General features: G+C 53.0%; 9 protein-coding genes across 9 annotated transcripts; 5 read left to right on the forward strand and 4 right to left on the reverse strand.

Moving 5' to 3' along the window:
* Positions 1-2385: 2385 nt before the first annotated feature.
* On the forward strand, positions 2386-4416 carry LTS14_000444 (uncharacterized protein; the record flags this gene model as incomplete). The annotated part of the gene is made up of 2 exons (XM_064833157.1): positions 2386-3326; positions 3381-4416. The coding sequence occupies 2 exons, from the start codon at positions 2386-2388 to the stop codon at positions 4414-4416; spliced, it is 1977 nt and encodes a 658-aa protein (XP_064699426.1).
* A 118-nt stretch (positions 4417-4534) lies between these two features.
* Positions 4535-5209, reverse strand: ATG16 (autophagy protein 16, interacts with Atg12p-Atg5p; the record flags this gene model as incomplete). The annotated part of the gene is made up of 2 exons (XM_064833158.1): positions 4535-5070; positions 5125-5209. The coding sequence occupies 2 exons, from the start codon at positions 5207-5209 to the stop codon at positions 4535-4537; spliced, it is 621 nt and encodes a 206-aa protein (XP_064699427.1).
* Positions 5210-5568: 359 nt separating this feature from the next.
* LTS14_000446 (uncharacterized protein) lies at positions 5569-6854 on the forward strand (the record flags this gene model as incomplete). Its single annotated transcript, XM_064833159.1, has 2 exons — positions 5569-5750; positions 5804-6854. The coding sequence occupies 2 exons, from the start codon at positions 5569-5571 to the stop codon at positions 6852-6854; spliced, it is 1233 nt and encodes a 410-aa protein (XP_064699428.1).
* A 1502-nt stretch (positions 6855-8356) lies between these two features.
* Positions 8357-10254, forward strand: HGT1_1 (high affinity glucose transporter; the record flags this gene model as incomplete). Its single annotated transcript, XM_064833160.1, has 6 exons — positions 8357-8461; positions 8526-9587; positions 9644-9742; positions 9815-9868; positions 9923-10069; positions 10123-10254. 6 exons carry the CDS (start codon positions 8357-8359, stop codon positions 10252-10254), a joined length of 1599 nt encoding a protein of 532 aa, XP_064699429.1.
* Positions 10255-10789: 535 nt separating this feature from the next.
* LTS14_000448 (uncharacterized protein) lies at positions 10790-12200 on the reverse strand (the record flags this gene model as incomplete). The annotated part of the gene is made up of 2 exons (XM_064833161.1): positions 10790-11539; positions 11592-12200. 2 exons carry the CDS (start codon positions 12198-12200, stop codon positions 10790-10792), a joined length of 1359 nt encoding a protein of 452 aa, XP_064699430.1.
* Positions 12201-14104: 1904 nt separating this feature from the next.
* On the forward strand, positions 14105-14786 carry YPT7 (Rab GTPase ypt7; the record flags this gene model as incomplete). The annotated part of the gene is made up of 2 exons (XM_064833162.1): positions 14105-14612; positions 14677-14786. The coding sequence occupies 2 exons, from the start codon at positions 14105-14107 to the stop codon at positions 14784-14786; spliced, it is 618 nt and encodes a 205-aa protein (XP_064699431.1).
* Positions 14787-15270: 484 nt separating this feature from the next.
* Positions 15271-15849, forward strand: CSL4 (exosome 3'->5 exonuclease subunit ski4 (Csl4); the record flags this gene model as incomplete). The annotated part of the gene is made up of 1 exon (XM_064833163.1): positions 15271-15849. One exon carries the CDS (start codon positions 15271-15273, stop codon positions 15847-15849), a length of 579 nt encoding a protein of 192 aa, XP_064699432.1.
* Positions 15850-17903: 2054 nt separating this feature from the next.
* LTS14_000451 (uncharacterized protein) lies at positions 17904-19625 on the reverse strand (the record flags this gene model as incomplete). Its single annotated transcript, XM_064833164.1, has 1 exon — positions 17904-19625. The coding sequence occupies one exon, from the start codon at positions 19623-19625 to the stop codon at positions 17904-17906; it is 1722 nt and encodes a 573-aa protein (XP_064699433.1).
* A 1432-nt stretch (positions 19626-21057) lies between these two features.
* On the reverse strand, positions 21058-23901 carry LTS14_000452 (uncharacterized protein; the record flags this gene model as incomplete). The annotated part of the gene is made up of 4 exons (XM_064833165.1): positions 21058-21547; positions 21625-21755; positions 21816-22842; positions 22898-23901. The coding sequence occupies 4 exons, from the start codon at positions 23899-23901 to the stop codon at positions 21058-21060; spliced, it is 2652 nt and encodes an 883-aa protein (XP_064699434.1).
* Positions 23902-24117: the final 216 nt, after the last annotated feature.

Below are 24117 nucleotides of genomic sequence, written 5' to 3' on the forward strand. Positions count from 1 at the left end.
TGGCGTGAATGGGTATCCACAGCCCGTCGTCTCCCGACCCAGGACAGTCAGCGGTGTCGCTTTAAAAGCGTCGGCACTATGACTCGCGAACAAAGGGCGGTGGTATCGTCTTGGTCTCAGCGAAGAGCCAGACGTCCTCTGCACAGTCCCTTGCCAGAGTTGGATGAGAGTCGAGTCGCCGGTGATGCGCTGGTGGGTGAAATGTCTCCACTTGCGCTCCGCGCTGATGGTGACGGTTGTTTGCTTATAGGGAGGTAAGAGGCCGTCCGTCGGGGCGCTTGCCTGCCCGCTCGCGATCCCACCGAGTCCTTCCTTCCTGCGCTGATGACACAGATTCACACGCTCCCTCGACCGCTCCAGATATTCTCAGTTCGACATGTACGGTGGTGGTATCGGGCTCTGTGGTGGAAAGAGGTGTTTCTATGCTAGAGAGGTTGGTGTCTGCTTCTGCTGGTGAGGTAAGGCAGGGTTGGAGAGACTGAGACGAGACGAGGGACCGAGCGCCGAATCACGCCAAGCAAACGACCGTCGCTCAACGGCAGATTAAGTCGAATGCGGCGGTACGCTGTACAGACGCTGCTCTAATTATGTAAAGTGGAACTGTCGATCCAGCTGAGCGATTGGTTTCTTGCCACTTCGTGTTCGTGGAAGGCCCAGCACGTGCAAGAATCATTGCCTTATTCATCCAAATATCTCTGTCACGTTATACGCATGTGCAGAAGAAACAATCCTGGAAGCGAGAGCCCCATGAACACGCAATTTGCTGACAATTGCACTTCAGCTCAGTGGCGGTCGCCCTCCCCCAAAAAAGCTCTTGTCGGCAAGCCATCGTTTTCACTTCCGACCACGCGACTTGGACGGATCCGCCCGCCCTTGCTGACTGTTTCCGACCAAATCTCGATTTTCATCTGCACACCCTCCAGGTTTTGATTTGAAACGATAGTCGCAACGTCCGTCATCCCCTTTGCACCACATCAAAATATGGGCATGGAATGACAGCACTCTCACGAGCAGATCAATTCGTTATCGATTCTAGAGACGTCGCTGGAGTCTCAATGCATATATCTGTGGAGAAAATGGCCAGCAAATACTTCTCGTGACTGGCAGTGGTTCAGCTGAAACTAGACTCGAAATGTCCACTGGCAGCCACCGGATCAGGCCAGCTCATCGAGGTAGTCTTGACTGGGGAGACATCTCAGCTGGACACAATCCCCGGAGAATCTGGATCGCTCAGATCGAATTAACTTTATGAAATTCGCCCTTGGACGTCGTTGAATGTTTAGAAGCCGGGCTCTCTCATCTTTCGCTGATGTTTCTTTGTAGGACATGGTGGCTGGCTAGCCAATATTTCTCGAGTGCGTAGGATACGGCGAAAGTCGCAATTGCTTACCATTTCTCTACAACATTAAATCTTCGTGAGCTTTACAAGCAACGACTACAAGAACACTTGAGCGTGACTTTCAGGTTCCCCTTCAGGCCGTCTAGTTCGCGATCATCCCTCCGAGCCCCCATGGCCCCATGATTACCATCCAGACTGCAAAACCATTGACGTGCCATGCAGTCGAGAGGAAGAGCATCATCTGGCTATCACTAAGGGCAGTGCCAGCATGTAGCCATCCTCCTCTTCTCTATAGGCTCATTGACGCGGGCGTTCGAGGGCTGAGCGATGATGAAGCACAATTGAAACTGTGGACTCACCTTTAGGGACTACCTAGTCGCTCGACTATCGTGCAATGCAGTCCTTCCCCGCCATGGACGACCAGCCATGTGCGTCGACGTGATGTAGGGCCCTGCCAGTGCTGCGTTGCTGTTATGCTACAAATGGCTGGTAGGTCCGAGGACGTCTGTCTTGGAGGTGTGGCAGCAGCTCTAGAAGATCTTGGGCTAGGCTCTATACGGGTTATTGCTTCGTTGTACAACTAACTACGCACCTTTCATTATTCGAACCGATGCCATCATTCTTGCCCTTTCGGAGCCCACCATTACCAACACTTTCCGCACGGTCACGTGACAAGAGTTAAGCTTTCGAGTCTCTCCCCACAAAGCTTAGCACCGGCGCTTGCGCTGCAAAAAAAGAGTTTCGAGGGTTCCAGGCCGGACCCTCAGACACGTCGCTTCCTAGCATTTATTCCTTCTTCACTTCCAGTCGCTACAGCACAGTCCAAAACACACCTCTCGTTGTTACCATTCACGTTCATGATCCGCCAAACACATTTTGGAGTTTCCTGACGCTCAAGGACACGCATGCGGCCGTCAGCCTGCGCGCCTAGATAGGAAAATGATCTCACTCCCCTGAGGATACACTCATTTCAATCTATATTGTTTCCTCTCCGTACCCCTGGTGTCTTCCATCATACCTTCGGCTCTGGGCAACTATCATCAGTCATGTCTTCCGTCGTCGACTTCGCTGCCTCGCAAGAGGTTGCCGTTGAGGATGCACCTCCCATGCAGGACCATGCCCCGCCACATCACCGTTCATCTCAGCGCTCAGCAACTTTCGTGGATCAGCCGTCCAGAGATCGAAGAGGAAGCACCGTCTCGCGTATGACTACAATGTCCTCACCGGAGGGTATGAGACACCGACGGGCGACACGATCTAACACCGTTACAACCTACCACAACGAGCACCACGAACCAGAGGCGGAATTTCTCCTCCCTGGCGCCGAGCCTGGTATTGATACGTCAGCCGAAGACGAGACACTTCCGTCCCATCTAGCCGACCTCAAGGCGGAGTGTCAGATTCATATCATCGACTTCTCGGACACGGATATCCAACACGTTGAAGCAGACAACAGTAGTCTACCCCAAGCCCTCGATCAACATAGGCCCGACAACCTCCCATGTAGATGGATCTCTGTCAATGGTCTAAGCTGGGATGTCATTCGAGCTCTTGGAAACAGGTACAGCTTGCACAGACTGGCCATTGAGGATTTGGTACACTTGCACACCCGGACGAAAGTCGACTGGTACGCAGATCATGCCTACGTGGTTCTAACACTCCAAAAGCTCGTGCGCCTACATCAGCACAAGGGCTCGAACGGCAAATGCGATTGCGATGCAGCCACCAACAGCGACTCGGAGGATGAGATCGGCGACGAGAAAGCTTCAGCGAGGCGGAAGTCGATGGCGAGCTTCTTCGAATGGCAGACGAAGCAGAAGTCGAAGACTGTGCTGCCCACATATCAACGCAGAGAGGTGGACGAAAAGCTTGATGAGTATATCGCTGCGCATAGTGGCACTTCTGAAAGCACGCCAATCAAGCCGATTCGGACACTTCATAGATATGAGAGCGCGCAGATACCCAGTCATACTGCATTCATGGAGAAGTGAGTGGAGTGGTATCCTATTTGAGGCTTGAACCGCCACTGACATTGCATTAGACACTCTGTACTGGCAGAGGAGGATCATGCAGTCAGCGTTGAGCAGGTCTCGATATTCTTGATGTCCGATAACACGGTCATTTCGTTTTTCGAGCATTCCGCTCTGGATGTGGAGGAGCCTCTCTTGAAGCGGTTGCAAAGCACTACGACCATGCTTCGGCGCAGCTGTGACGCTTCGTTCATGCTCCAAGCCATCATCGACGCGATCGTGGATTTGGCAGTGCCGGTGAAGGACGCATACAACAAGGCGCGAAAGGAGCTGCAGGTCGATGCCATGACGAGCCCGAATATTAAGACCTCAAGAGCTCTGCACATCTTCGGCGAAGAAATTGACATGCTGCAGAACCTCTTCAAGCCCATCGTCCACCTGGTCAATGCTCTTCGCGATCACCAGGCCGAACCACTACTACAAAGTATTCCAGCGGCGCGAATGATGGGCCATGATATTGGCCCAGGTCTCTTCCCAGTGAACTCCGACGACTCCAGCCCTCAATACCACACTGAGTACCCCGCCCAGGCACCCGAAAGAGCAAAACGTGAGCGTCAGGGTGCGCCTAACATGAACCGCAAAATCTCCGAATACCGCCGCACCGCCCTCAAACGCACCGAAACCGCCACGAGCGTCTCCATAACGCCCCTCGCACATACCTACTTCGGCGACGTACTGGACCATTGCATAACCATGATTCAAACCCTGCAACAAATGGACGCCTCGGCCACGAACATCAGTACGCTGATATTCAACACCGTTGGCGCCAAAACGAACAATTTCATGATGATCATGGCCGTCGTCACCGTCTTCTTCGCTCCGTTGACATTTATCTGCGGGTACTTTGGAATGAACTTCTCGAGTGGCGCGGGTCTGGCGCATCCCTTTGCATTCTTTTGGGTTGTGGCGGTGCCGAGTATCGTAGGTTTTATGCTCGTGGTCTTTGCGACGATGTTGTGGGATAACATCTCAGATTTCTTCGCTAAGCGCGGGATTAGGGCACATAGGCGTTTGAGGGATCGGGATAGGCGGTTGAGGGGTCATTGAGATGCATTCGGCACGGCTCTAGACGGCAAGTCCTTGTATTATTGCTTCAAAGGTACTTCGGCGCGGCGCAGGATAGCATAACGAGCCTGGGAATGTAAAGCCTTATTATCATGCAAGCTCACTCCCACTTCGAGTCGCGATTCATATCATCCGCCTCCTGACCCATCCTCTTCATCCATCTGTCCACCAGGTCCTTGTTCTCGCCTACCAGCTTCTTCGATTTGGCCTCTGCTAGATTCAATTGCAGGTCTAGAGCTACCATCTCGTCTGTAGCATCAGTGGCCATCTTGGTCTTTACTCGCACTTCTTCCTCACGGTCCCGGAGCTTGCGCTCCACCTCTGCCTTTTGTCGAGTGAGCTGGGCTATCTGGGTCGTTGAGGCTTTGTTCCGAGTTTGTAGGGCTGCGATGGACGTGGTAAGGTCGTCTACTTGGGCTTGTAGGGTTGCGCGGGCTTTCTGTGTAGTGGCCAGATCTTGGCGGATTCGTGATAGAAAGTCCGTGGGGTCTTGCTCTCCACCCCTCGCAACTACTGCTTTGCCTTTCACTGGCGTACCGGACTGCTCTCGTGCCGATGATGGCTTTGGTGAGGAGGGTGTGGGCGGTGCTGATGCTTCGGAAGAGAGGGCTACGGTGCGGTCGGCAAGCTTGGTATCTGGAATCGATCAGTATAACATGGAAACGCAGACGACAATCACTGCTGCCATACAAGCATCTATGTATGCCTTGTGCGTCTGCTCGCGGCCATCTCGTTCCGTGAGAGCAGCCGAGTACTGCTCAATCCAGTCGCTCATCTTGCATACAACTTATGCTCTCGATGATATGCTTCCATATTCCTCCTTTCTCTCCCGAAGCTAATCATGATTGCCTGACGGCCGATAAGTATGTTGCTGAAGCATGACAGGTTCACGCTACACTATTAATTAGCGCGGTTTGTGCCTGCCTCGTCCTGGACCCTAATCCGTGACTGGCATGTGACAGGGAAGCTTGAGTTGCCCTTGCTCGGAGACATGACATAAATGTGGAACATGCATCCAGTAATGTTATATGATGCATATCACTCTGGTAGCATGGTATCTCGCGCCATAATTTAAGATTACTAGTAGTCCGTCAAGCAGCAAATGAGATCTACGTTGATAGAGATATCTCGGCCATGGTCAATTTTCCGGACGCTGTCAATGCTGCCGCTGGGACTGAAGTCCGCAGACCAGCGTGGGCAGATTCCCCATATCAGCCTCCAGCCAGTTCGAAGGACATCACAGACCGGTGCATTGATGTCTACATGATGTCTCGGACACCAGATGGCGGTATCGGAGGCGTAGGGTGGTGGCAATGGTTGGTGCAATCGAGATTCGAGGAGGAACAGAGTACTAATGCTATTTGGGCAGGGCGAACGGTTATACAGCAATAGCCAACCACATCGATTGGTCCAGCGACCATCGAAACCTTGACCTCCTACAAGCTCGACTCAATTGCTGCGAAGATCAACATCCCATGCTGATCAATGAATTCAACGATGACACTCTATGGTGGGGCCTCTGCTGTATCCGCATCTACGAGATCGATGGCAACGAGGAGTTTCTCAAGAAAGCCGTTGTCATCTGGCACCAATGCCACAAGTACATCTGCCAAGCAGGTCGCCATACTTGCTGCGGGCAGGACATGTTGGGGGGATGCTACTGGACCAACAAACCTGGAGAGGGGTATCTGAATGCTATCACTACGAGCTTGTTTGCTGAGCTGAGTGTCCGCATCGCTCGAGTCGAATTGAGGCGCGGTCCTCAAGGCCATTCGAGTTTCGGCAAGCTGAAGAACCGCTTCAGTCTCCACCACCATATGGGTGGTACGGACTTTCTCGAAGCCGCACGTTGCTCGATTGGATGGATCCTGCGATGCGTGTATCTCCCTGGGGATGGTGTGGTGATGGACGGCATCGATACCAAGAAGAACTCGCTGACGAACTGGACTTTCACCTACAATACTGGTGTAGCCATAGGTGTCTGTGCACTCATATACGACCTTACTCGCGAGCAGGAGTACCTGCTGCTGGCCTGCCACATGGCACGTTGTTCTATGCAGAAGCCTGGATGGGTCGAGAAAAATGGTGTACTGTCCGATCTAGGAGCCTGGGGTCGTGGCGTAGAGGAGCCTGCGAAGAATGGCGACGGTGTCGGGTTCAAGGCTGTGTTGGTCCGACATCTAGGTACGCTTTACGAAGTCATCCGGCAGAGCAGAGACCTCGATCCGAGGTCTATGGAGACGGCCAGCTATATCAAGATCTTTATCAACATCAATTTCCAAAGCCAGCAGGAGCGGAATACTAATGGCAATGGACAGTATGGGCCTTGGTGGGACGGACCTTTTGTTGGTGCTACTTCTCACAGTCAGCTGCCGGTGCTGGATCTTATGGCTGTTACTATGCTTGTCAACAGGACGTGAGGCAGACTCGGACCCCACTCCAGGGCAAAGGCACTTTGATGCGCTGTCATTGTGATCCCTAACAAAGTTGGATGCAATATGCCCATATGTTGCACTTCCAGCAGTCCAGTCTGACAACGAGATTGAGGAGCGATAGATTTCAGAGCTTGCACAACCGCTCGTGTAAGCCTCTCGGCTCGATTGTGCCCCTTTGCAAGACATTATGCAGTGCTCGGTGTTGGGTCACGGCGGTGTAGCGGGAAGTGGAGAGAAATATCCGTCTGAATTGAGGGTAACATTGTTACATCCTGGTCGTCCGTCTGCCTTCAGCACTACTTCGAGAGAAGGATTTGATGATCAGTGGAGACAATGCTTGTTTGCTTTGGTTTGCACAAAGATGCGAGCATACATGGTGGTTGCGCATAGACACATGCCTGCCTATCTTTGCTACCCAAGTCGTAAAGTTTACAGAGCTATGCCGTTGCTCCCGAGCGGCCTCGTGGAGCGCTGTCCTGATTGTCGTGACATCGACACGTGTGATGCACGCTAGGAGATACTGCTTTGTTTGTCTGACGATCATTCGGTCGTAGCAGGGTTATTGTCAAATGCCTGGATACGAGCAGGTTGTGCAGGATCACAGTTGGGCAGAACATCCCGTACGACGCATGCCTGCCGAGACTCTGGTACGTGAGCTGGCGCCCTCGGCATGAGCCTGGTTTGCATGAGTTCGGACGAAGTGAATGAACAGTGGTCCAAGGACTTGTGGAAAGCAAAGCAAAGTGAGGCTGATGACCTAAGCTTGAAAATAACCCACAACTCTAAAACGCCTCGTGTGCGGCTTCAGCTACCCGTTCCGTGAGCCGAAAACGATATTGCTTGCAGAACGGTGACTAGTTTCCGTGTCTTTTCGGTCAGTAGTAAACATGAGAAGTCCGTTGCCATACCAGTAAGAAGTCTGCTTCTCCTCAAGATCGAGTGAAACAGCATGATCGAACTTTGCCAACATCGGAGCAGACGGACAATGCGGAGAGGAAATGCGGAGAGCACATGCACCTGCATGGATGTGACGGCGCCACTGACATCGTGCGGCGCTAGGTTTTGGTAGCGAAGGATTATTGGAACGTCGTTCAATTGGCTACAATCGAGAAGCTGAAGTACTCGAGAATGGTACAGTGAAGGATGGGGTCATGTTCTCACATTCCATTGGCTGACCTGACAATGTTGCATCGACATCGACATCCCCGTGAAGGTGGCCCGGGTGACTACAAGCATGCGCTTCATTGCGGCTCTTCGCCCACTCACTGCTGGCCGGAGTCATGAGTACAAGGTCCTGTACGTGTGACCACCGGCTCCTCCACTATTTGAGGATTCATGAGCTCCTCATAAATCTTTTCTTTTTCTTCTTGTGGACCATTACTCTTCCCCCTTCAGAATCTTGTGCTACATCGAGTCCGACTGATAATAACACAGCCTTGTCCAGGCACACAACTTGTCCCTGACCACACCATCAACGATTGCCCAGCATGAAGAAGTTCGGCAATGTCTACCTCATCGCGGCCATCTCCATCATTGGCGGTGGCCTGTTCGGCTTCGATATCTCTTCCATGTCCGCCATCATAGCTACCCAGGTAAGTGCGAATCGCCGAACCTTTTAGGTTGATGTGGTCTGGCCTATCATTGACATGCTCCCAGCCATACCTCTGCTACTTCAACCAAGGTGACGTGCCATGCACTGGTCCTACTTCAAATGTCCAAGGTGGGATCACAGCCTCGATGGCTGGCGGTTCCTGGCTCGCCTCGCTCTGCTCCGGCTTCGTGTCCGATAGATTCGGCCGCAAGCGTGCCATCATGCTCGGCGCCGTGATCTGGGTCATCGGTTGCATCATTGTCTCCGCCTCGCAGAACATCGCCATGCTCATCGTGGGCCGAGTCATCAACGGTTTCTGTGTTGGTATCTGCTCTGCTCAAGTGCCAGTTTACATCTCCGAGATCGCGCCGCCAAGCAAGCGAGGACGTCTCGTGGGTGCTCAACAGTGGGCCATCACTTGGGGTATCATGATCATGTTCTTCATCTCATATGGCTGCTCTTTCCTAAAGGGGACTGGCGCCTTCCGTGTTCCATGGGCTCTCCAGATGATCCCAGCTATCGTTCTCTTCTTCGGCATGACGATCCTTCCGGAATCTCCTCGCTGGCTGGCTTCCAAAGACCGCTGGGATGAATGCAGGGATGTGCTCGTCTTGACGCACGGCCATGGAGACGTCAACAGTCCCTGGGTCGCGCGTGAGTTCGCCGAAATCAAGGAATGGATTGAGATCGAGCGCCAGAGCAAGCAGATCAGCTACCTCACCCTCTTCACCCCCCGCTACATCAACCGCACCCACATCGGGCTGTTCACCCAGATCTGGAGTCAGCTCACAGGAATGAACGTAATGATGTACTACATCACATATGTATTCACCATGGCTGGCCTGACCGGCAACACTCTCCTGGTCTCATCAAGCATTCAGTATGTCATCAACGTGGTCATGACTGTTCCCGCTCTGATCTGGATCGACCGCGTTGGTCGTCGTCCAACACTGCTAGTCGGCTCGTGTCTGATGGCGACCTGGCTGTTCGTAAATGCAGGCATCCTTGGTGGAAAAGGCACGCCAGTACCCGGTGGTGTCAACGGGATCAAGGAAGCTCAAGTCCAAGTCACCGGTGCTGCTAGCAAGGCCGTCATCGCCTGCTCGTATCTCTTCGTCGCTTCTTATGTAAGGCACCAATCAATCTACACAAATGAGAACCTTCCACTGACGATTTCCAAAAGGCTCCAACCTGGGGACCTGTTTCCTGGATCTACCCCCCAGAGCTCTATCCGAACGAGCTGCGTGGCAAGGCCGTAGCCTTCGCAACATCTGGCAACTGGGTAAGAAGCTGATGGCGAAGCCTTGCAGTACATCTTGGAGCATTTGCTGACCCTTCACCCGCCATTATGTAGGCATTCAACTTTGCACTTGGCTACTTCGTTCCACCTGCGTTCGAAACCATTACAGTAAGACAAATCATATCAAAACTCACTTCACACCACGCTGACAAATCGCTACAGTGGAGAACATACATCGTATTCGGTGTCTTCTGTGTCGCCATGACGATCCATGTCTTCTTCATGTTCCCAGAGACAGCAGGCAAGCCTCTCGAAGAAGTCACAGAGATGTTTGAGGATCCGGCGGGCATCAAATACATCGGAACTCCTGTAAGTCTTCCTCGGACATGGATTAAGGGGTGTAGAGCTGACCATTCTCGTAGGCGTGGAAGACCAAGAACTTCTACTCGTCCACACTCCGCATGGAAGGTGGCGATCTGTCTGGGAAGAGGATGCATAGCGATGACGAGTCGCCAGAGCGTCGCGAGGCCACGGAGCCTGAGAAGATTGTCTAGCCGATTTTGCCTTCGAGCACAGCGAGCACAGCCTGTATTGTGAGTTGTTGCCGTAGCTCCTCACTCCTGCTGGCCAGTGGCAGCATCGAGGCTATACTTACAACTTGCACGATCACGAAAGCCTTAACGTCATGGCTGCGTGAGATTAGCCGGCTGTATATCATGCAATAACTCACATATACTGTATCAGTCGAAAAGATGATGCGAGTGTGAGATCTCTCGTATGTTACGTTTGTTAAGCAGTGAGCGACTGGCCTTCGATACATCAGGCCAGGGCGGTTCAGAGTGGCGAAGTGACAACCCGGCACGTAATCAGCGTACGCGACCAGACTCGAACCGAGTCGTAGTCGTTCTGCTCATTCAGTAGGCAAGTAATTGACTCATTCAGTCGGCAAGTAATTGCAAGGATGAGAGCGGTACTCGTAGCGAGGATGTACATGAACTATCACTGCTCGTCACCCGTTATTACAACCACCATCCCACTCCTGCTCCACTTCATCTACATCCCTTTGTTTGTGTACTGCAGCTCTTACGTTTAGAAGTTGGCCAAGAGAGCAGCGCCACCGAAAAGCGCAGCAGCACCAACAGCACCGGTCTGCACGGCAGCGGCGCCGGCCTTGCTAGAAGAGCTTGCGCCACCGACCGCAGCCGAGCTGACACCACCGGCGGGGGCTTGGCTGGTGTAGCCTGAGGCGACATTGGTCGAGCTTGTGACGAGGACGGCAATTGTGGTCGTTGGCGTTGGCACACCGCTGGTGTATGGGACGACAGTGCCGGAAGAGGCACCAGAGAACTGAGTAGCGGCGGCGGACTCGCTTGCATTACCCCTGGCAGCGGTGTTGTTGGGGTTGAGGACCGAGTCGATGACGTGCATGACACCGCCGGAGATGAGGATATCTGGGTTGATGACACGGGCGCCGTTGACGAAGACGGTGCCGTTCTCGATTGTGATAGTGACATTGCCACCGTTAAGAGTGGGAATGGTCGCGTTTGCGAGGCTGCTGCTGTAGGCAATGGTGTTATTGATAACGTGGTATTCCAGGATCTGGGCGGCCTGCGCAGCGGTCAAGTTGCTGGTGGCCGAGCCAATACCCTGGAAAGCGCTGTTCGATGGAGCGAAGATGGTAATGTCTTTGGCGGAGTCCAACACTGAGGTAAGGTTGGTTGCCGTGGTAGCGCCGAGCAAGGCGGTCAGGTTGGCGTTGACTGCCACGGAGGAGAAGTTGCCTGGAATCTGCAACAGGCTGTCGATCACGTGGACAACACCCCCGGTGAAATTCAGGTTCTGCGAGAATCATCAGTCTATAGCCCAAACAATGCTTGAAGTATGTACTTACGGCTTGAGTCACATTGGCAATGGTCTTCAAACCAGAAATGATCTCAACGGTCGTGTTGCCAACCAATCGGCACTCAACCACTTGACCACCGGTAACATTGCTGTATGCAGTGTTGTTCAAGGTCGTGTGTGGGAACGCAGGCGTAGCAGTGATGTTGCTTGCGTGGTAGACACCTTGCAGAACGTGGTAGCTGAGGAGAGCCTGGACCAAGGCCTGGGTGTTGCCGTTGGAGGAGCCGAGTACAGCTGTTGCAGCGCTGATAGCATCATTGCTGGGAGCGAACAAAGTGACATTAGTGGCATTTGCCAAACCGGCGGCCGCCTGAGGGTACTGCTGGAGGAGTCCAGCAAGGCCTGTGAGGTTACTGTTGGAGCCAATGAGTGCAGTGAGGTTCATGGTGCTGTTCTGTGCCTGGACCGCGAAAGCAGCCAATGCGGCTGGAACAATGTGCTTGATCTGCATTATGAAGATGACTGTATGGTAGTAAAGGGTCGAAACGTGCACGGGTTTTTGAGTCGCGTCCTTGTTGCTTGGAGGGAAAGACAGATGAGCCGCAGGAGTAGGGACGCAGGCGGTACTACTCAGTTTATAAACTGCTTCTTCTGACATTGCTTGCAACCTACGCGTCCGATCTGTCAAGCTTCCGGGAGGCTTAGACAATCTAGAAGGATGTGGACTAGCCAGATGCACGCTTTCCGTTGGCGAGCAACCATCTCGTCACGCGACTGGCCAGGCCAAGAGCTTGCGTCCAGACTAGGCCTCATCTAGCTTCAGACCAAGATACAAAGACTGCAGCGCGACCCATGTGGCTCTGATTGAAGCACACCAGAGCTGTGTACTTGTTGTTGCAGCTTCGAATTGTCCCGGGCAGCCGAACACGTGTCTCGTACAGCTCAGCCATCACTAGAAGACGTATAGCCGTACTTGCTATCGGCATCTGCATCCGTGAGCTGTCCCATTTCACCTGAGTCCTGGTGAGTTTATTGGGCCAAGCATCGCCACGAACAGTGAGCGGCGTACCGAAGCAAAATGATGTAAAGATCGCGATCCGCGATCCCAGTCTACCCCACAGCGATCGTCTCGGCGCGCGCCAGATGTCAGGCTAAGCCGGCGACAGGTGCCGGTGGTGTTATTGGCAAGAATATTTGTGCCATCATAAAATCGCGGTTCGGTGGCAGCGGTACCTTGTCGGCGTGCGTGGCTAGTCCCCGATTGTGATTCGTCTTTTTACGAGGCGCCTCGGTAGGTAAGGCTCGAAGAACTTGTCTGGACGCTTGAATGCAAACTCTACTCTCGTCTCATCTAATGACAGCCATGTCTCTGGTCATATGGTCTGCTCTGAAACACAGTACCACGATCCTGGCGAACCTACGCCCGAGGGGCACAACAGGCAGACTTCATTCGCCGGCGCCAAGGGCATCCTTGGTCTCTTGGTACACCGGTACTGACTCGAGGGTCGCAAGCGGCTCCGGACTCTAGCAGCAGTAATCATTAGTTGCAGATGACAGCTGTACAAACCACCTGGGGAGGAGCATAACGCTGCAAGGTGCTGGCGCCAGCCATTCCATCTATGTTGGAGATCGAGCACCGCGTCGATTACATTGCAAAGGTTCCCCGTGGCAAGGGCGCCAAACCAAGGCCATCGTGGCTTGCCAAAGCCAAAGGATCTTGACCTGCACCTGTGCGCAGAATTCAGTGTCCGCGAGAGGCCACAAAGCCTTCGAGGCGCTGGTAATGAGGTGTCTATCAGCTAGGGCGTTACGAGATCGCTCTGATAGTTCTGCCATCGCTTTCTCGGTAAAAGGCGCTGCTGGCTGCTTGCAATCGTTCCGCCTGGTCTTGCAATCGTCCTAGGGTAAGTGCTGAGAAGGCTCGGTACGACGGGTGTCGTAGTCACCGTTGGTGAGGGTTGGAATCCATGTTACCACCTTCCTGACCTCGCATCAGGTCGACATGCCTAGTCATAGTTGCGACTGCATCTTGTGTAAAGAGAATCGTTTTGCAGGAGCCCATCACGAGCGAAATGGTCCTATACGTGATCACTTTGGTGTTGCTCCGTTGCTGATAGTCCGGATCTCAAAATTAGTAGTGAAAGTAACTCGGTAATTCCCATAACCACGAAACAGAGCTTTCCGTTTTGTAAAGGAAGAGAAAAGAAAAGACTTGAATAATTATCCAAGTCTGATTCTTCCTGCCAACCTTATCTATCTTACTCACGGTATAGTCCTGATAAGAATCGTGCATCTTGTCACGTGCACAAGTCGCCAACTGGTCCAAGCTTCTAGCCGTTACAAGCTGCTTGTGCTGCCCTCATGACATAGCCAGCTATCAGCCAAGTCTCTCTACAGCATACGACAAACACCACACCCACAAACAGTGCCTACAGGAGAACCAGTCCCGTTTCGTCAAGTCAGAGATACTGTTCAAAAGATAGTACAGGTCCGCCACCGAGTCGCGGCGCTACAGGCGCAAAACAGACACCTCCGAAAAACTCTCTATATCATCACACAACCATGTCTTCTCGCAAGAAGATCCTCCTGAAAGTGATCATCTTGGGTGACTCCGGTGTTGGCAAAACCTCTCTGATGAACCAATATGTCAACAAGAAATTCAGCGCAAGCTACAAAGCTACCATCGGCGCCGACTTCCTCACGAAAGAAGTCCTGGTTGACGACCGCCTGGTGACGATGCAACTTTGGGACACAGCTGGCCAGGAACGTTTCCAGTCGCTAGGTGTGGCTTTCTACAGAGGCGCGGATTGCTGTGTGTTAGTATATGATGTGAACAACGCGAAGAGTTTCGATACATTAGACTCGTGGAGGGATGAGTTCTTGATTCAAGCGAGCCCGATGGACCCCGAGAGCTTTCCATTCGTGGTGCTGGGAAACAAGGTGGATGTCGGCGAGGACAAGAGGGTGGTGAGCGGTAAGAGGGCAATGGCTTTCTGTCAGGGCAAGGGTGGGATACCTTATTTCGAGACGAGCGCGAAGGAAGCGGTGAATGTGGAGCAGGCTTTCGAGGGTGCGTACAAACTTACATTCTGTCTGTCTTCGGTAGCTCTTAAGACATGCTAACCAATGCACAGTTATCGCGAGAAACGCGCTTGCGCAAGAAGAGTCGCAAGATTTCAATCCCGACTTCCCTGAGACGATACCCATCAACATTGGCGAGCAGAACCAAGGCTGCAACTGCTAAAGTCGAGTTCTGCTCTGATCCAAAGGTCATGCTTGGACGGCAATCAGGGCTTATAAGATGTGGCAGTACCTGCGACTAGGACGTTGGTACATCTGGCCACCGCCTCACTTTGTTCTGGACGCTTACAAGCATGCGGTCCTACTTGCTCTTGGCCTGCTATCAGTACTGTCAGTAATTGGTCTAAGCAGTATCTGCATTTACTGGCGTAGTGGTGCGTCGGAGCGTTTCTGGAGAGTGTTGGCACAGAAGCATTTGGAGGATTTGGAGTGCACTCTAGTCTGTACATAGGTCTAGCATAGGCATAATGTCTTCCTGCATCGCGAGTATACCGTCGTTGATCGAAGCTATATGGACCACAAAGGCGTACCTTCCGCGCCAGCTTGCGCCAAGACTTGAGGCTTCGCCAGGCTTCGTGAACCTTCATTTTTGTTTCATACATCGATGTTCGCACCCATTGCCTTATGAGTGTCCAACATAATCAATCATGTCATCAACCACAGTAGCCCTGCCTGGGCAGGACTTGGGCCCCACAGCTTCCAATAATGTGGGCGCAGGGACGCATATCCAAGGCGACCATCTTTTTGCAAGCGTAGCTGGTCAGATCATTAGTACACCTTCCACGACCAAAGGCTCCAAAACGCCCACGCTCTCGATCTTGCGGCCATCTAGCGCTACCCTACCCGAAGTGGGCACCACAATCCTCGGCAAGATCACCAGGACAAATCCTCGGCAGGCAAATATTTCCATCCTCGCGATTGGTAATACAGGCGAACGCGTCTGTGGTGAGCCTTTTCCAGCATTGATACAGCAACAAGACATTCGTGCTACGGAGATCGATAAGGTCAAGGTTACAGAGAGTTTCAGGGTGGGGGACGTGGTTAGGGCCGTCGTGATCAGCTTGGGAGATGAGAGGAGTTACTATCTGAGTACGGCGAAGAACGAGCTCGGGGTGGTCATGGCGGTGAGTGAGGGAGGACACCAGATGTATCCGCTCTCGTGGAAAGAGTTTCACGATCCGGTGACGGGTGCGAAGGAGTTGAGGAAGGTGGCTAAGCCGGTGTGAGAAGGTATTCGGGATATATACCGCAAAGGCCATCCCGCAGTGTCAGAGAGACGGTTGGAATAATGCGAAGTGCGCGTATCGTGCAGGATCGGGCAGACGAGCATGGCATGTTTGCTTACTCGAGGCAAGCGGCATCCGTTACCATATTCGAGACATACATCGTGTATGGGCCAGTGTTCATAACCCATTACAAGCCACCTTGAGAAGATTCCGAGGCTGGGATCTCGAGATAGAATTGCTCATTGGTGCTTGTTGGGATTCGCAAACGGAGGACTGCTATGCTTGGAGTGCATCTGGCTAGCTAGCATGTGGCTTTGATCACGCGAGACGGTTTTATGACCTTTCCTGCGACTCCGAGAAATGACCTCGATTGCCGAATTACCGACGACCTTGATCATCATCCTCGCACGACAAAGTACGAAGTGCGCAAGCTCAGGTATTTGTGCGCACATGCCAACACAACCTATGTTAGCAGATGTCCGAGTCAATCCGATATATGACACAGTCGAGCTTGCTCTGCGACGGCTTTCGTTCTGAGTGCGGGAGTGTGGAGTAGAGTGCTCCTCCAAGCATGCTCAAGCAGTTGTACTTTCCGCCAACTGGCGCACGATCGATCGACTTCCCGAGCTATTGGGTTAAGTCCATGACCATAGTGAGCTTGAAGGCACCGGTGTGTTGTACGAGGAGCTGGCAGTTGTTCCAAGGACCATGGCCCACACACATACCGGAGTGGATGGGAAGATTGCGACTTTACGGACACTCTATCCTCGCCAAGCTGCATTAGCACCTGCGCCACTGCCACTTTTTTATACAGAAGCAACGACGTAGGGGCATGGAATACGCGAGATGGAGTCGTGCGACGAGAACCAGAAGGATAGGTAGCAATGGGGAACCTCCAACTCGAATGAAAACTCAGCAGTGCATTTCACGTGAACGCCGGGGTGAACAAGTATTCCGAGCGTTCCTGCCACTTCTAGTGACGGACCCACAGCGGGAACACCCGGTCTGCTGCCTGGAAACACCGACTCTCCTCCGCCAATGCGTTGATTTATCGATATCTTCCGCCTTCGTCGAGTTCACATTGTTCCGCATCGCTGCAAGATGTGTAAGGTCATCACAATCAAACACAAGTGCGGTCACGCATTTGACTTCCAGCTCAGCACCTGCCTGGGCTCCTTCTCCAAAGCAATAAATATGCTGCAGGGCCAGCACCGAAAACACTGTCGACTAACTCCATACCTGAGATTCCGGATCTCACGCAAATGTGGCGGCTGTATGCGTCTCAAGGAGCGAGAGAAGTGCGATCGAAAGATAAAGAAGGCTGTTGAGGGGGTGCAGACTGCCATGGATGTCCTGAATGATCCTGACAGCGATTGGAGTAAGATGGACGGCTTGTTGGCGAAGCTAGATGCCGCTCGCAAACACGCGCGTACTGTGGACCAAGACTCCGAAAAGATGATGAGCACTGCACGTCTCGCATTTCCTCGCAAGCTTAAAGCAGATCTCCTTCAGCTCAGGACTTTCACCAGCCGAGCTAAGGCAAGAGGGAGTCTGTTGAGGCATCATGTCGAGGCCGAGAACGATAACCATCTTGATGAGGGTGGCAAGTGCGACCCACAACAAACGCAGCCATGACCAGAGCCATCCAGTCTATATGATTCAACGGTATTTGACCGGTCTGGCATTCATATTAAGATAAGAGCCGGCTGTGTTCCGACCAGGGTTTTCCGCAGGGCGCTGAGTGGACCTGGCGGAGTCGCGAGAGGATGAAAGCAAGCGGACGATGCTCCGTACCACGCATGACGACTTGACGAGGACTTGATGCTGGAAAATCATCGCACGGGTGGAGCAAGACGATGAATATTCATAAAGTCACTTCAAGAATTATCCATACAGGGCTGTGAGGGTCATCTACAGATCCGGCCGTGAGGCGCACCCAATCAAGAAAGCAAGCTGCATGTTTAAGCTGAGTTTCGCGCATGAAAGCAACAAAAGCCATCGTCCCATTTCTGTTCAGTATTGAGCTGTCTCCTGTCGATGTAAAATCACCTGCATCAATGATAGTAGTCTCTATCAGCCTCGACGAACTCCGACCGTCGTCCATCATAGTGTCCGTCATTACGCCCTGCTCGCCTCCCCGCTTGAAACATCTCGGCCATGGGATCGAAACTCGACGCTTGGCCGCCTCTTCGTCGACCAGTAGTAGTGTATTCAGCGTAAGGCACTGCATCAGGGTAGTCGGTGAGCTGACGGCGCAGTTGCGGCTGCTGAGCAATGTATCGTGGTTCACGTCGATCGCCTATGCTGCCAAGTGGGTAGTCTGAGGTGTGGGCACGCTGTAGACGAGGCGGCGAACGCCTGCCATCATACTCGTCACGGTCATAATCCCGACCTGACAGTCGTCGCGGGCGACCAGCTGCGTGGGCCCGGACCTCTACTCGCTCATTCGTCCTGTACTTGCCATCACGCCTCTCTCCCCGGTATTGTCGCTCGTTGCGACGCCCACCATTGCGATCACGAGAATGCTTGCGGCGACCTTCTTCGTAGAACAGGTCTTCGGAGCGTGGCGGTGACGATTGAGGCGTGCGCGATCCGCCAGTACCACTCCACGCCTCGAACCTATCCCTCGCGCGATCTCGTGCACTAGCTCCGGAAGAATTGCTACCTATCGGGAAAGCTTCCATTCGATCCCGGAGCTCGTCTACTTCAGCTTCGAGTCGACGGTTCTCATTCTCTACACGACTTAGTCGTTTGGCACTACTGTTTCGGCGAAGTCGAGTCGGGTCTGGTATTGGTGTCAGGGCACGGGGGCCGCGATGATCGTGATGATTGTACATGGGCCCGTGCAGTGGGGGCTCCATGACGCCAGGGAATGGTTGAAACGGATTGAAGTTCTGCGGCGGCATTGGCGGTGGCGGGCCCGGATGGCCACCCATCGCTGCGACCGGGTCGGGATATTGTGGCACCATTGGAGCCGGTGGCGGGGCCATGGTCTCTGGCCATGGCTGCTGCACTGGCTGATGATGTCGAATTGGCTCGTCGAAGGGATTCATGTTCATGTTGACCGGATCAAAGATGTCTGGTGATCGACCTCGACGAATGGATTCCAATGGCGATGAGTTCTTGCGACCGTTTGCCTTCCCTGACTTCTCCTTGGTTCCCTGTGTGGGAGCTTGGAGGTCGATGATCTCGTCCGGGCCGTAATAGGTAGTGGCAAGATTTGTTGTCTTGGTGTCGATCATGCCCTTTTGCTTGTCCTGCCTTCGCAAGATGACACCAATCTTGGTGACATCCGTCAAGTTACCAAAACGCTCGGGACCGTAGCGATGAACGTCCGCCAACACCCATTCCGCGTTTGCGTTCCTCTCTAAGCCGTTCTCGACGTCGCGCACGTTGTTCACAACGCCTTGCTGACTCGATGTCAGATTGTTGTACGCTGTCTCCAGCGCTCCAGTCCTTCCTTTCAAATGGAGTCGAGCCATCTGCAGTAGCTTTGCACTGTCAAGGCCGATATCACGTTTGCCAACTCGGCCCCAGTGGGGTTTCTGGCCAGGTAGTGGATCCTTTCGCAAGAAGTAGCCTTTGTAAGATGTCGGCACTGGCTCCGAATATTTTACTGTCTTGCCTTTCTTGGGCTTGAGACTTGTGAAAGGCATTGTGTCATCCAACACAGTGGCAATCGGGTCCACGACGTGATGCCCGATGGGTTCATCGTAGATAGCTTGACCTGGAAGCCAGTCATGGGGCGGCACAGGTATGGCTCCAGCAGGTGGCATCTTGCTTGCTGTTAGATGGCTGGGAGTAGCCGTGGGAAGCCCGAGTGAAGTGATTCGGCCAGCAAATAGGAGATGTTGGGGATGTGCAGCAGATTGGGAGAAAAGGGTTACGGGGCAGGAATATGTAGGCTAAGGATCATCCAGCGGCTCATGAGATTCCTACGCATAGTACAAGAGGGTGTACATAAGTGCGTTGGCTGCCGGCGCCCCGGGCGCACGGCATGGTTCAGACCACAAACGCAGCCTAGAAAGCAGCTCTGTCAGGTCGAGTCTCGTTCCTCCCTCGTCGTTGCGTACAACGTAACAGCAGGTACCGGACCTTACGAAGCATCAACATGTTCTCGAGCTCACAGTGGAGCTGCAGCAGGGCGTATGCAGGGAGGTCGTAACGCGAGCTAGAACAAGGCAACTCTCAGCTGCCATGCACGTCTGCAGGCATCGTCAATACCATTCATCGACCTGGCGCAACTGGAACGATGCCGTAAATTCTGTACACTACCGTCTGAAGTTGTACAGAAATGCCACACACGTCTAAGCGCATTGGTATGCTAGGACATCGTTTCGAAAGCTGTCCTCGTGCTCGAGATTTTGGTGGTTTCATGAACATCTGGCTCTATCTTACAATCAGGCATAACTCGAGCTGACCGGTTCGACAATCGCCCCGCTTCACATCATGCACTTCGCCCCAATGCCTGCATAATTGCTCGGTAGAGAGTATCATGTGTCCAACTTGGCTCCATCGTAGCGAAATGAAGGCAACCTTGTCTCAGATTCCGAACATCATGATTTGGACAATGTCTCGAAATTCGCATGGCTGGTGATGAAGTTGTATTAAGCTCGTGGGGACGCTGCTGCGTGTCCAATGCACAACTGATGTCGGTAAGTATCCCGTTGGAAAGACTTGTCGTGCCGTGCATCTCAAGTCAACGCCGTCTTCTGCAACAAAAGCATATCAATGCAAGTTAACATGGTTTGCATACTCGTTGAACCTTCCGAGAGGTCGTAAGAGCCGCTAGACGAAGTTGGCGAAGGACTATACGAGCTTGCGATGGTATAAAGTGGGGAGCTTCTTGCCAGCGCATCAAGCTGCAGCCATCAATGCAAGACGAGCGACGGCCAATCTCGCTGCAGACAGGGCGACGACTTAGGAGCTTGCGGGAGCTATCCTAAGGCAATATACGGAACAGAGCTCGCGACGCTTACAGGCAGAGCTGCCCAACTTCTGGACCAAGCGGATGACCACGAGCATACACACAATGATACAACAGTCCGCGCCATTCACAAGCAGGATTCTAGCGACGTGCATCGCAAGATAAGTCGTGGTTCGTGGGGACTCTTAATCGCCCTATGCGCTTGGATGAGCATGCCGGAGCGAAGACCGACGTGTGGACATCGCGAGCGTCTTTGGTTTAGGCTCTCCATCAGAGCATGGTCATGTCGGCCCGGATTTATCGGGTCGGGCAGGTATATTGCTCGCCATCGCACTGTTGGTAATCGGCGCGCCGGACGAGGTTGCAAAGTCGAAGACTTCTGAGTCCTCAGGTGCTGTGAAGGGATCCGATGGTGCCTTATCACTATACCAGGAAGACTTTTCGTTCAACTCATGATCGCCATCGATCGAATGTCCTCGGCTATCCGAGACTGATCCATTGCTCGAGACCGGCACGCTAGGAATCATTGGCATGGTAGGGATGCCAGATGCACCCGGTGTCCTAGTCAAGCGAGCCTCAGCAGCCACATCGCCAGGCTGTATGCTCAGTGTGCTAAGACGACTATTCTTTGAAAAGCTGTTTATCCGCGCCCCGACTGCTGTCACGTGCATTTGACGGGCTAGGCTCTCTTTGCGCTGCATCGGTGGTGTGGCATCCTCGAGGCGTAGCACTACCTCTACAGCACGTTCATCTTCGATGACCTTTGGGTGTCTGCAGTACCATTTAGTGATTTGCTTCATTTGACAGGACGCGAAGCAAGTCACCTTGTAGCAAAGTATCGTGCATACTTGAATAGCGACCAGTAACAGGATAATATGTTGATTCCGGTAAGCACCATCTTATACCCAGTGTAGTAGACATATAGAGCGATGAAGCCGACACGCTCATTCCGCCTGCGAAGATGGATTTCGTTGAAGATCTGGGGACGTAAGGGTCAGCAAAGTCTTGACATAACTGGATAGCATAAGCCTATACTTACCGTCACGTTGACATAGTATAGTCCAATGGTGGCGAGAGTTTGATATCCGCAGAACGCTGGCTTGACCACGAACGAAATGGGCACCACAAAAGGAGCCAGCAGGTATAGCAATGTCTCGTATACCTCCTGGAAGACAAAGAGCTTGGCGCCGATCTCCCACCAGCCGAGCTTCCAGCTGCCGAAGATATAAGATAAGTTGAACCATATTCCATTCACGAAGAAGAAGTTCCAACGGAAGAAACGTTGCTTGAAGATGGTCATCTCACCGAAGCCTCCACGAGAACCGCCACCAGCGAAGAAGATGGCCGAAGGTGTCTCGGTCTCGACGAAGATGGCGGTGCACATTTTGATTCGGCTGCCTAGCTTCCGAGCGGCATGGCCAAAGAACCAGTCCTCGCTGACCGAAAATCCCGGGTGCGTGTGGAATGTCTGGATCAAGAACTTGGTGTTCCACAGCGAGATCGCGCCATGCGGGAATGTGGCTGAGCCGATCATGCCTGCGAATGCTCGTTGCAGGCCACTGATCTTGTATTCGATGTCTTGTGCTTGTTGGCACAGCGTGCCTCTGCTACCGTCCGGCCCAACTGACTTGATAGTGTATCCAATGACCTTGACTTTCTCGGAAAGTCTCTCACTAACGATCGGAAAGTTCGCAGGCAGAGCGCAGTCGTCGTCGATCAGCAGAGCATTCTCGAACTGCTTGGCCGCATAGCAGCCGACGAACTGTGCCACAATCTTGCTGCCCACTGGCGACCAAATGTGGTTGACACCGTACAGCTGACAAACCTCCTCGGTATTGTCGAGTGGTGTAGGCGAGTTGCCATTCGCGATCACATAGATATGGTGCGCAGCGAATATCTTCAGTGCAGCTTGCAAAGTTGGCCCTATGATATTCGCCGACTTGTAGCAGGGAATGAGTAGTGCAGTGTTGTGCACACCTGGCGTTTTAGCTGGGTCTATGTTTGCAACGTTTCCCGGCATTGGAGGTTCCTTTTCAAATTGAATGAGTAATGGCGCATAAGCATAGCTAGAAATGTCAGCGGACTCTACAAGACCACGCCGATGGAACTACCATCACTTACAATGCAGCTAGACCGATGGTGATGGACCATGTACCCGAGACAACAAATTTCGTAGCCACAACCCAGTAGAACCACCAGACCGCGCCTCTCCACAATGGGAGACCAACCAGGACGAAGTAGATGAAACAGAGCAGCAAGGCGTACACTGTGTACTCGAAAAGATACTGCACCCACTTCTTCCGCTGCAGATACTCACCACGAGCTTTCGCCTTCTCGTACGTCTGATGCATGCTGCTCTTTCGCATCATCCCCGACACCGCATCTTTGGCAACCTGGACGGAACGGTTCGTTGTGATTCGCCGAACAATCGACGTCGTCTGGTATAAACTATCGCCATCCTCTCGCCGACCTGCCTCAAGATCTCCACCATGGGAATACTCGCAGCTCGTATGCCTGCTACCGAAGTCCGGAACAATAAATTGCTCGGCAGAAAATGGGTCTTCTTCTCCAGTGCACTCGCTCTCGGATTGAGCAGCGTCGGTCTCTTGGTCAGGAAGAATGACCTGAGACGTCCGCGAAGCTCGACTGGTGCGCTTGGCGTCCAAACGTTCAAACAATATTGCACGCTCCGGTGCAAGGTGGACGGGCGGGATCGTGGGAACAGGAGGCGCAGATCGTCGCTTTCTTGACTGTACAGCAAATTTATCGTTGTCGTCTTGTATGAGGCTTTGCAAAGAGCGCCCTGGTACGATGGGCAGACTTGTGTTCCGAAGGTACGCAGGACGTTCAGCCGTGGTCGATCTTGCCCGTTGCCGAGCTTGGTGAAGGATGCTATGCTGCCGCTGGGCGATGCGCGTAACGTCAAATCCGTCTCTGGAGTCCTCACGCTCTGAGGACGACTCCCTGCCGTATTCGCGGTTTGGGTTCCATGATTGCCGGTCGCTTGTAAGGCTCAATAGATGTGCTGGTACGACGATATCTTTCGGGACAGGCAATTGTGGTAAAGCAGTGAGGTCCTTCTTCGTATACGATCTCGAGCGGGTTGTGTTCGCTGGCCAGGACATGTTCTGACGTTCGTCGATGTGTGGGAGGGAAAGGATGAGGAATCCTGTAGTCAGCGGGTGCGCACAGGAATGGCACCAGGCTATGTATGAAAGGGTAACAAACCTTGTGGGTAAGGCATGAACGCTGACTTTCGCTCCGGAGCTATCCAAATCCTTGCTACCACTGGCTTCGGCACTAGAAGGTAGTATCCTCCGTGTCTGTCTGGGACCGCTACT

This window comes from Recurvomyces mirabilis, assembly GCF_035927965.1.
Source record: "Recurvomyces mirabilis strain CCFEE 5264 chromosome Unknown scaffold_1, whole genome shotgun sequence".
In the NCBI taxonomy this organism is placed as follows: domain Eukaryota; kingdom Fungi; phylum Ascomycota; class Dothideomycetes; order Mycosphaerellales; family Teratosphaeriaceae; genus Recurvomyces; species Recurvomyces mirabilis.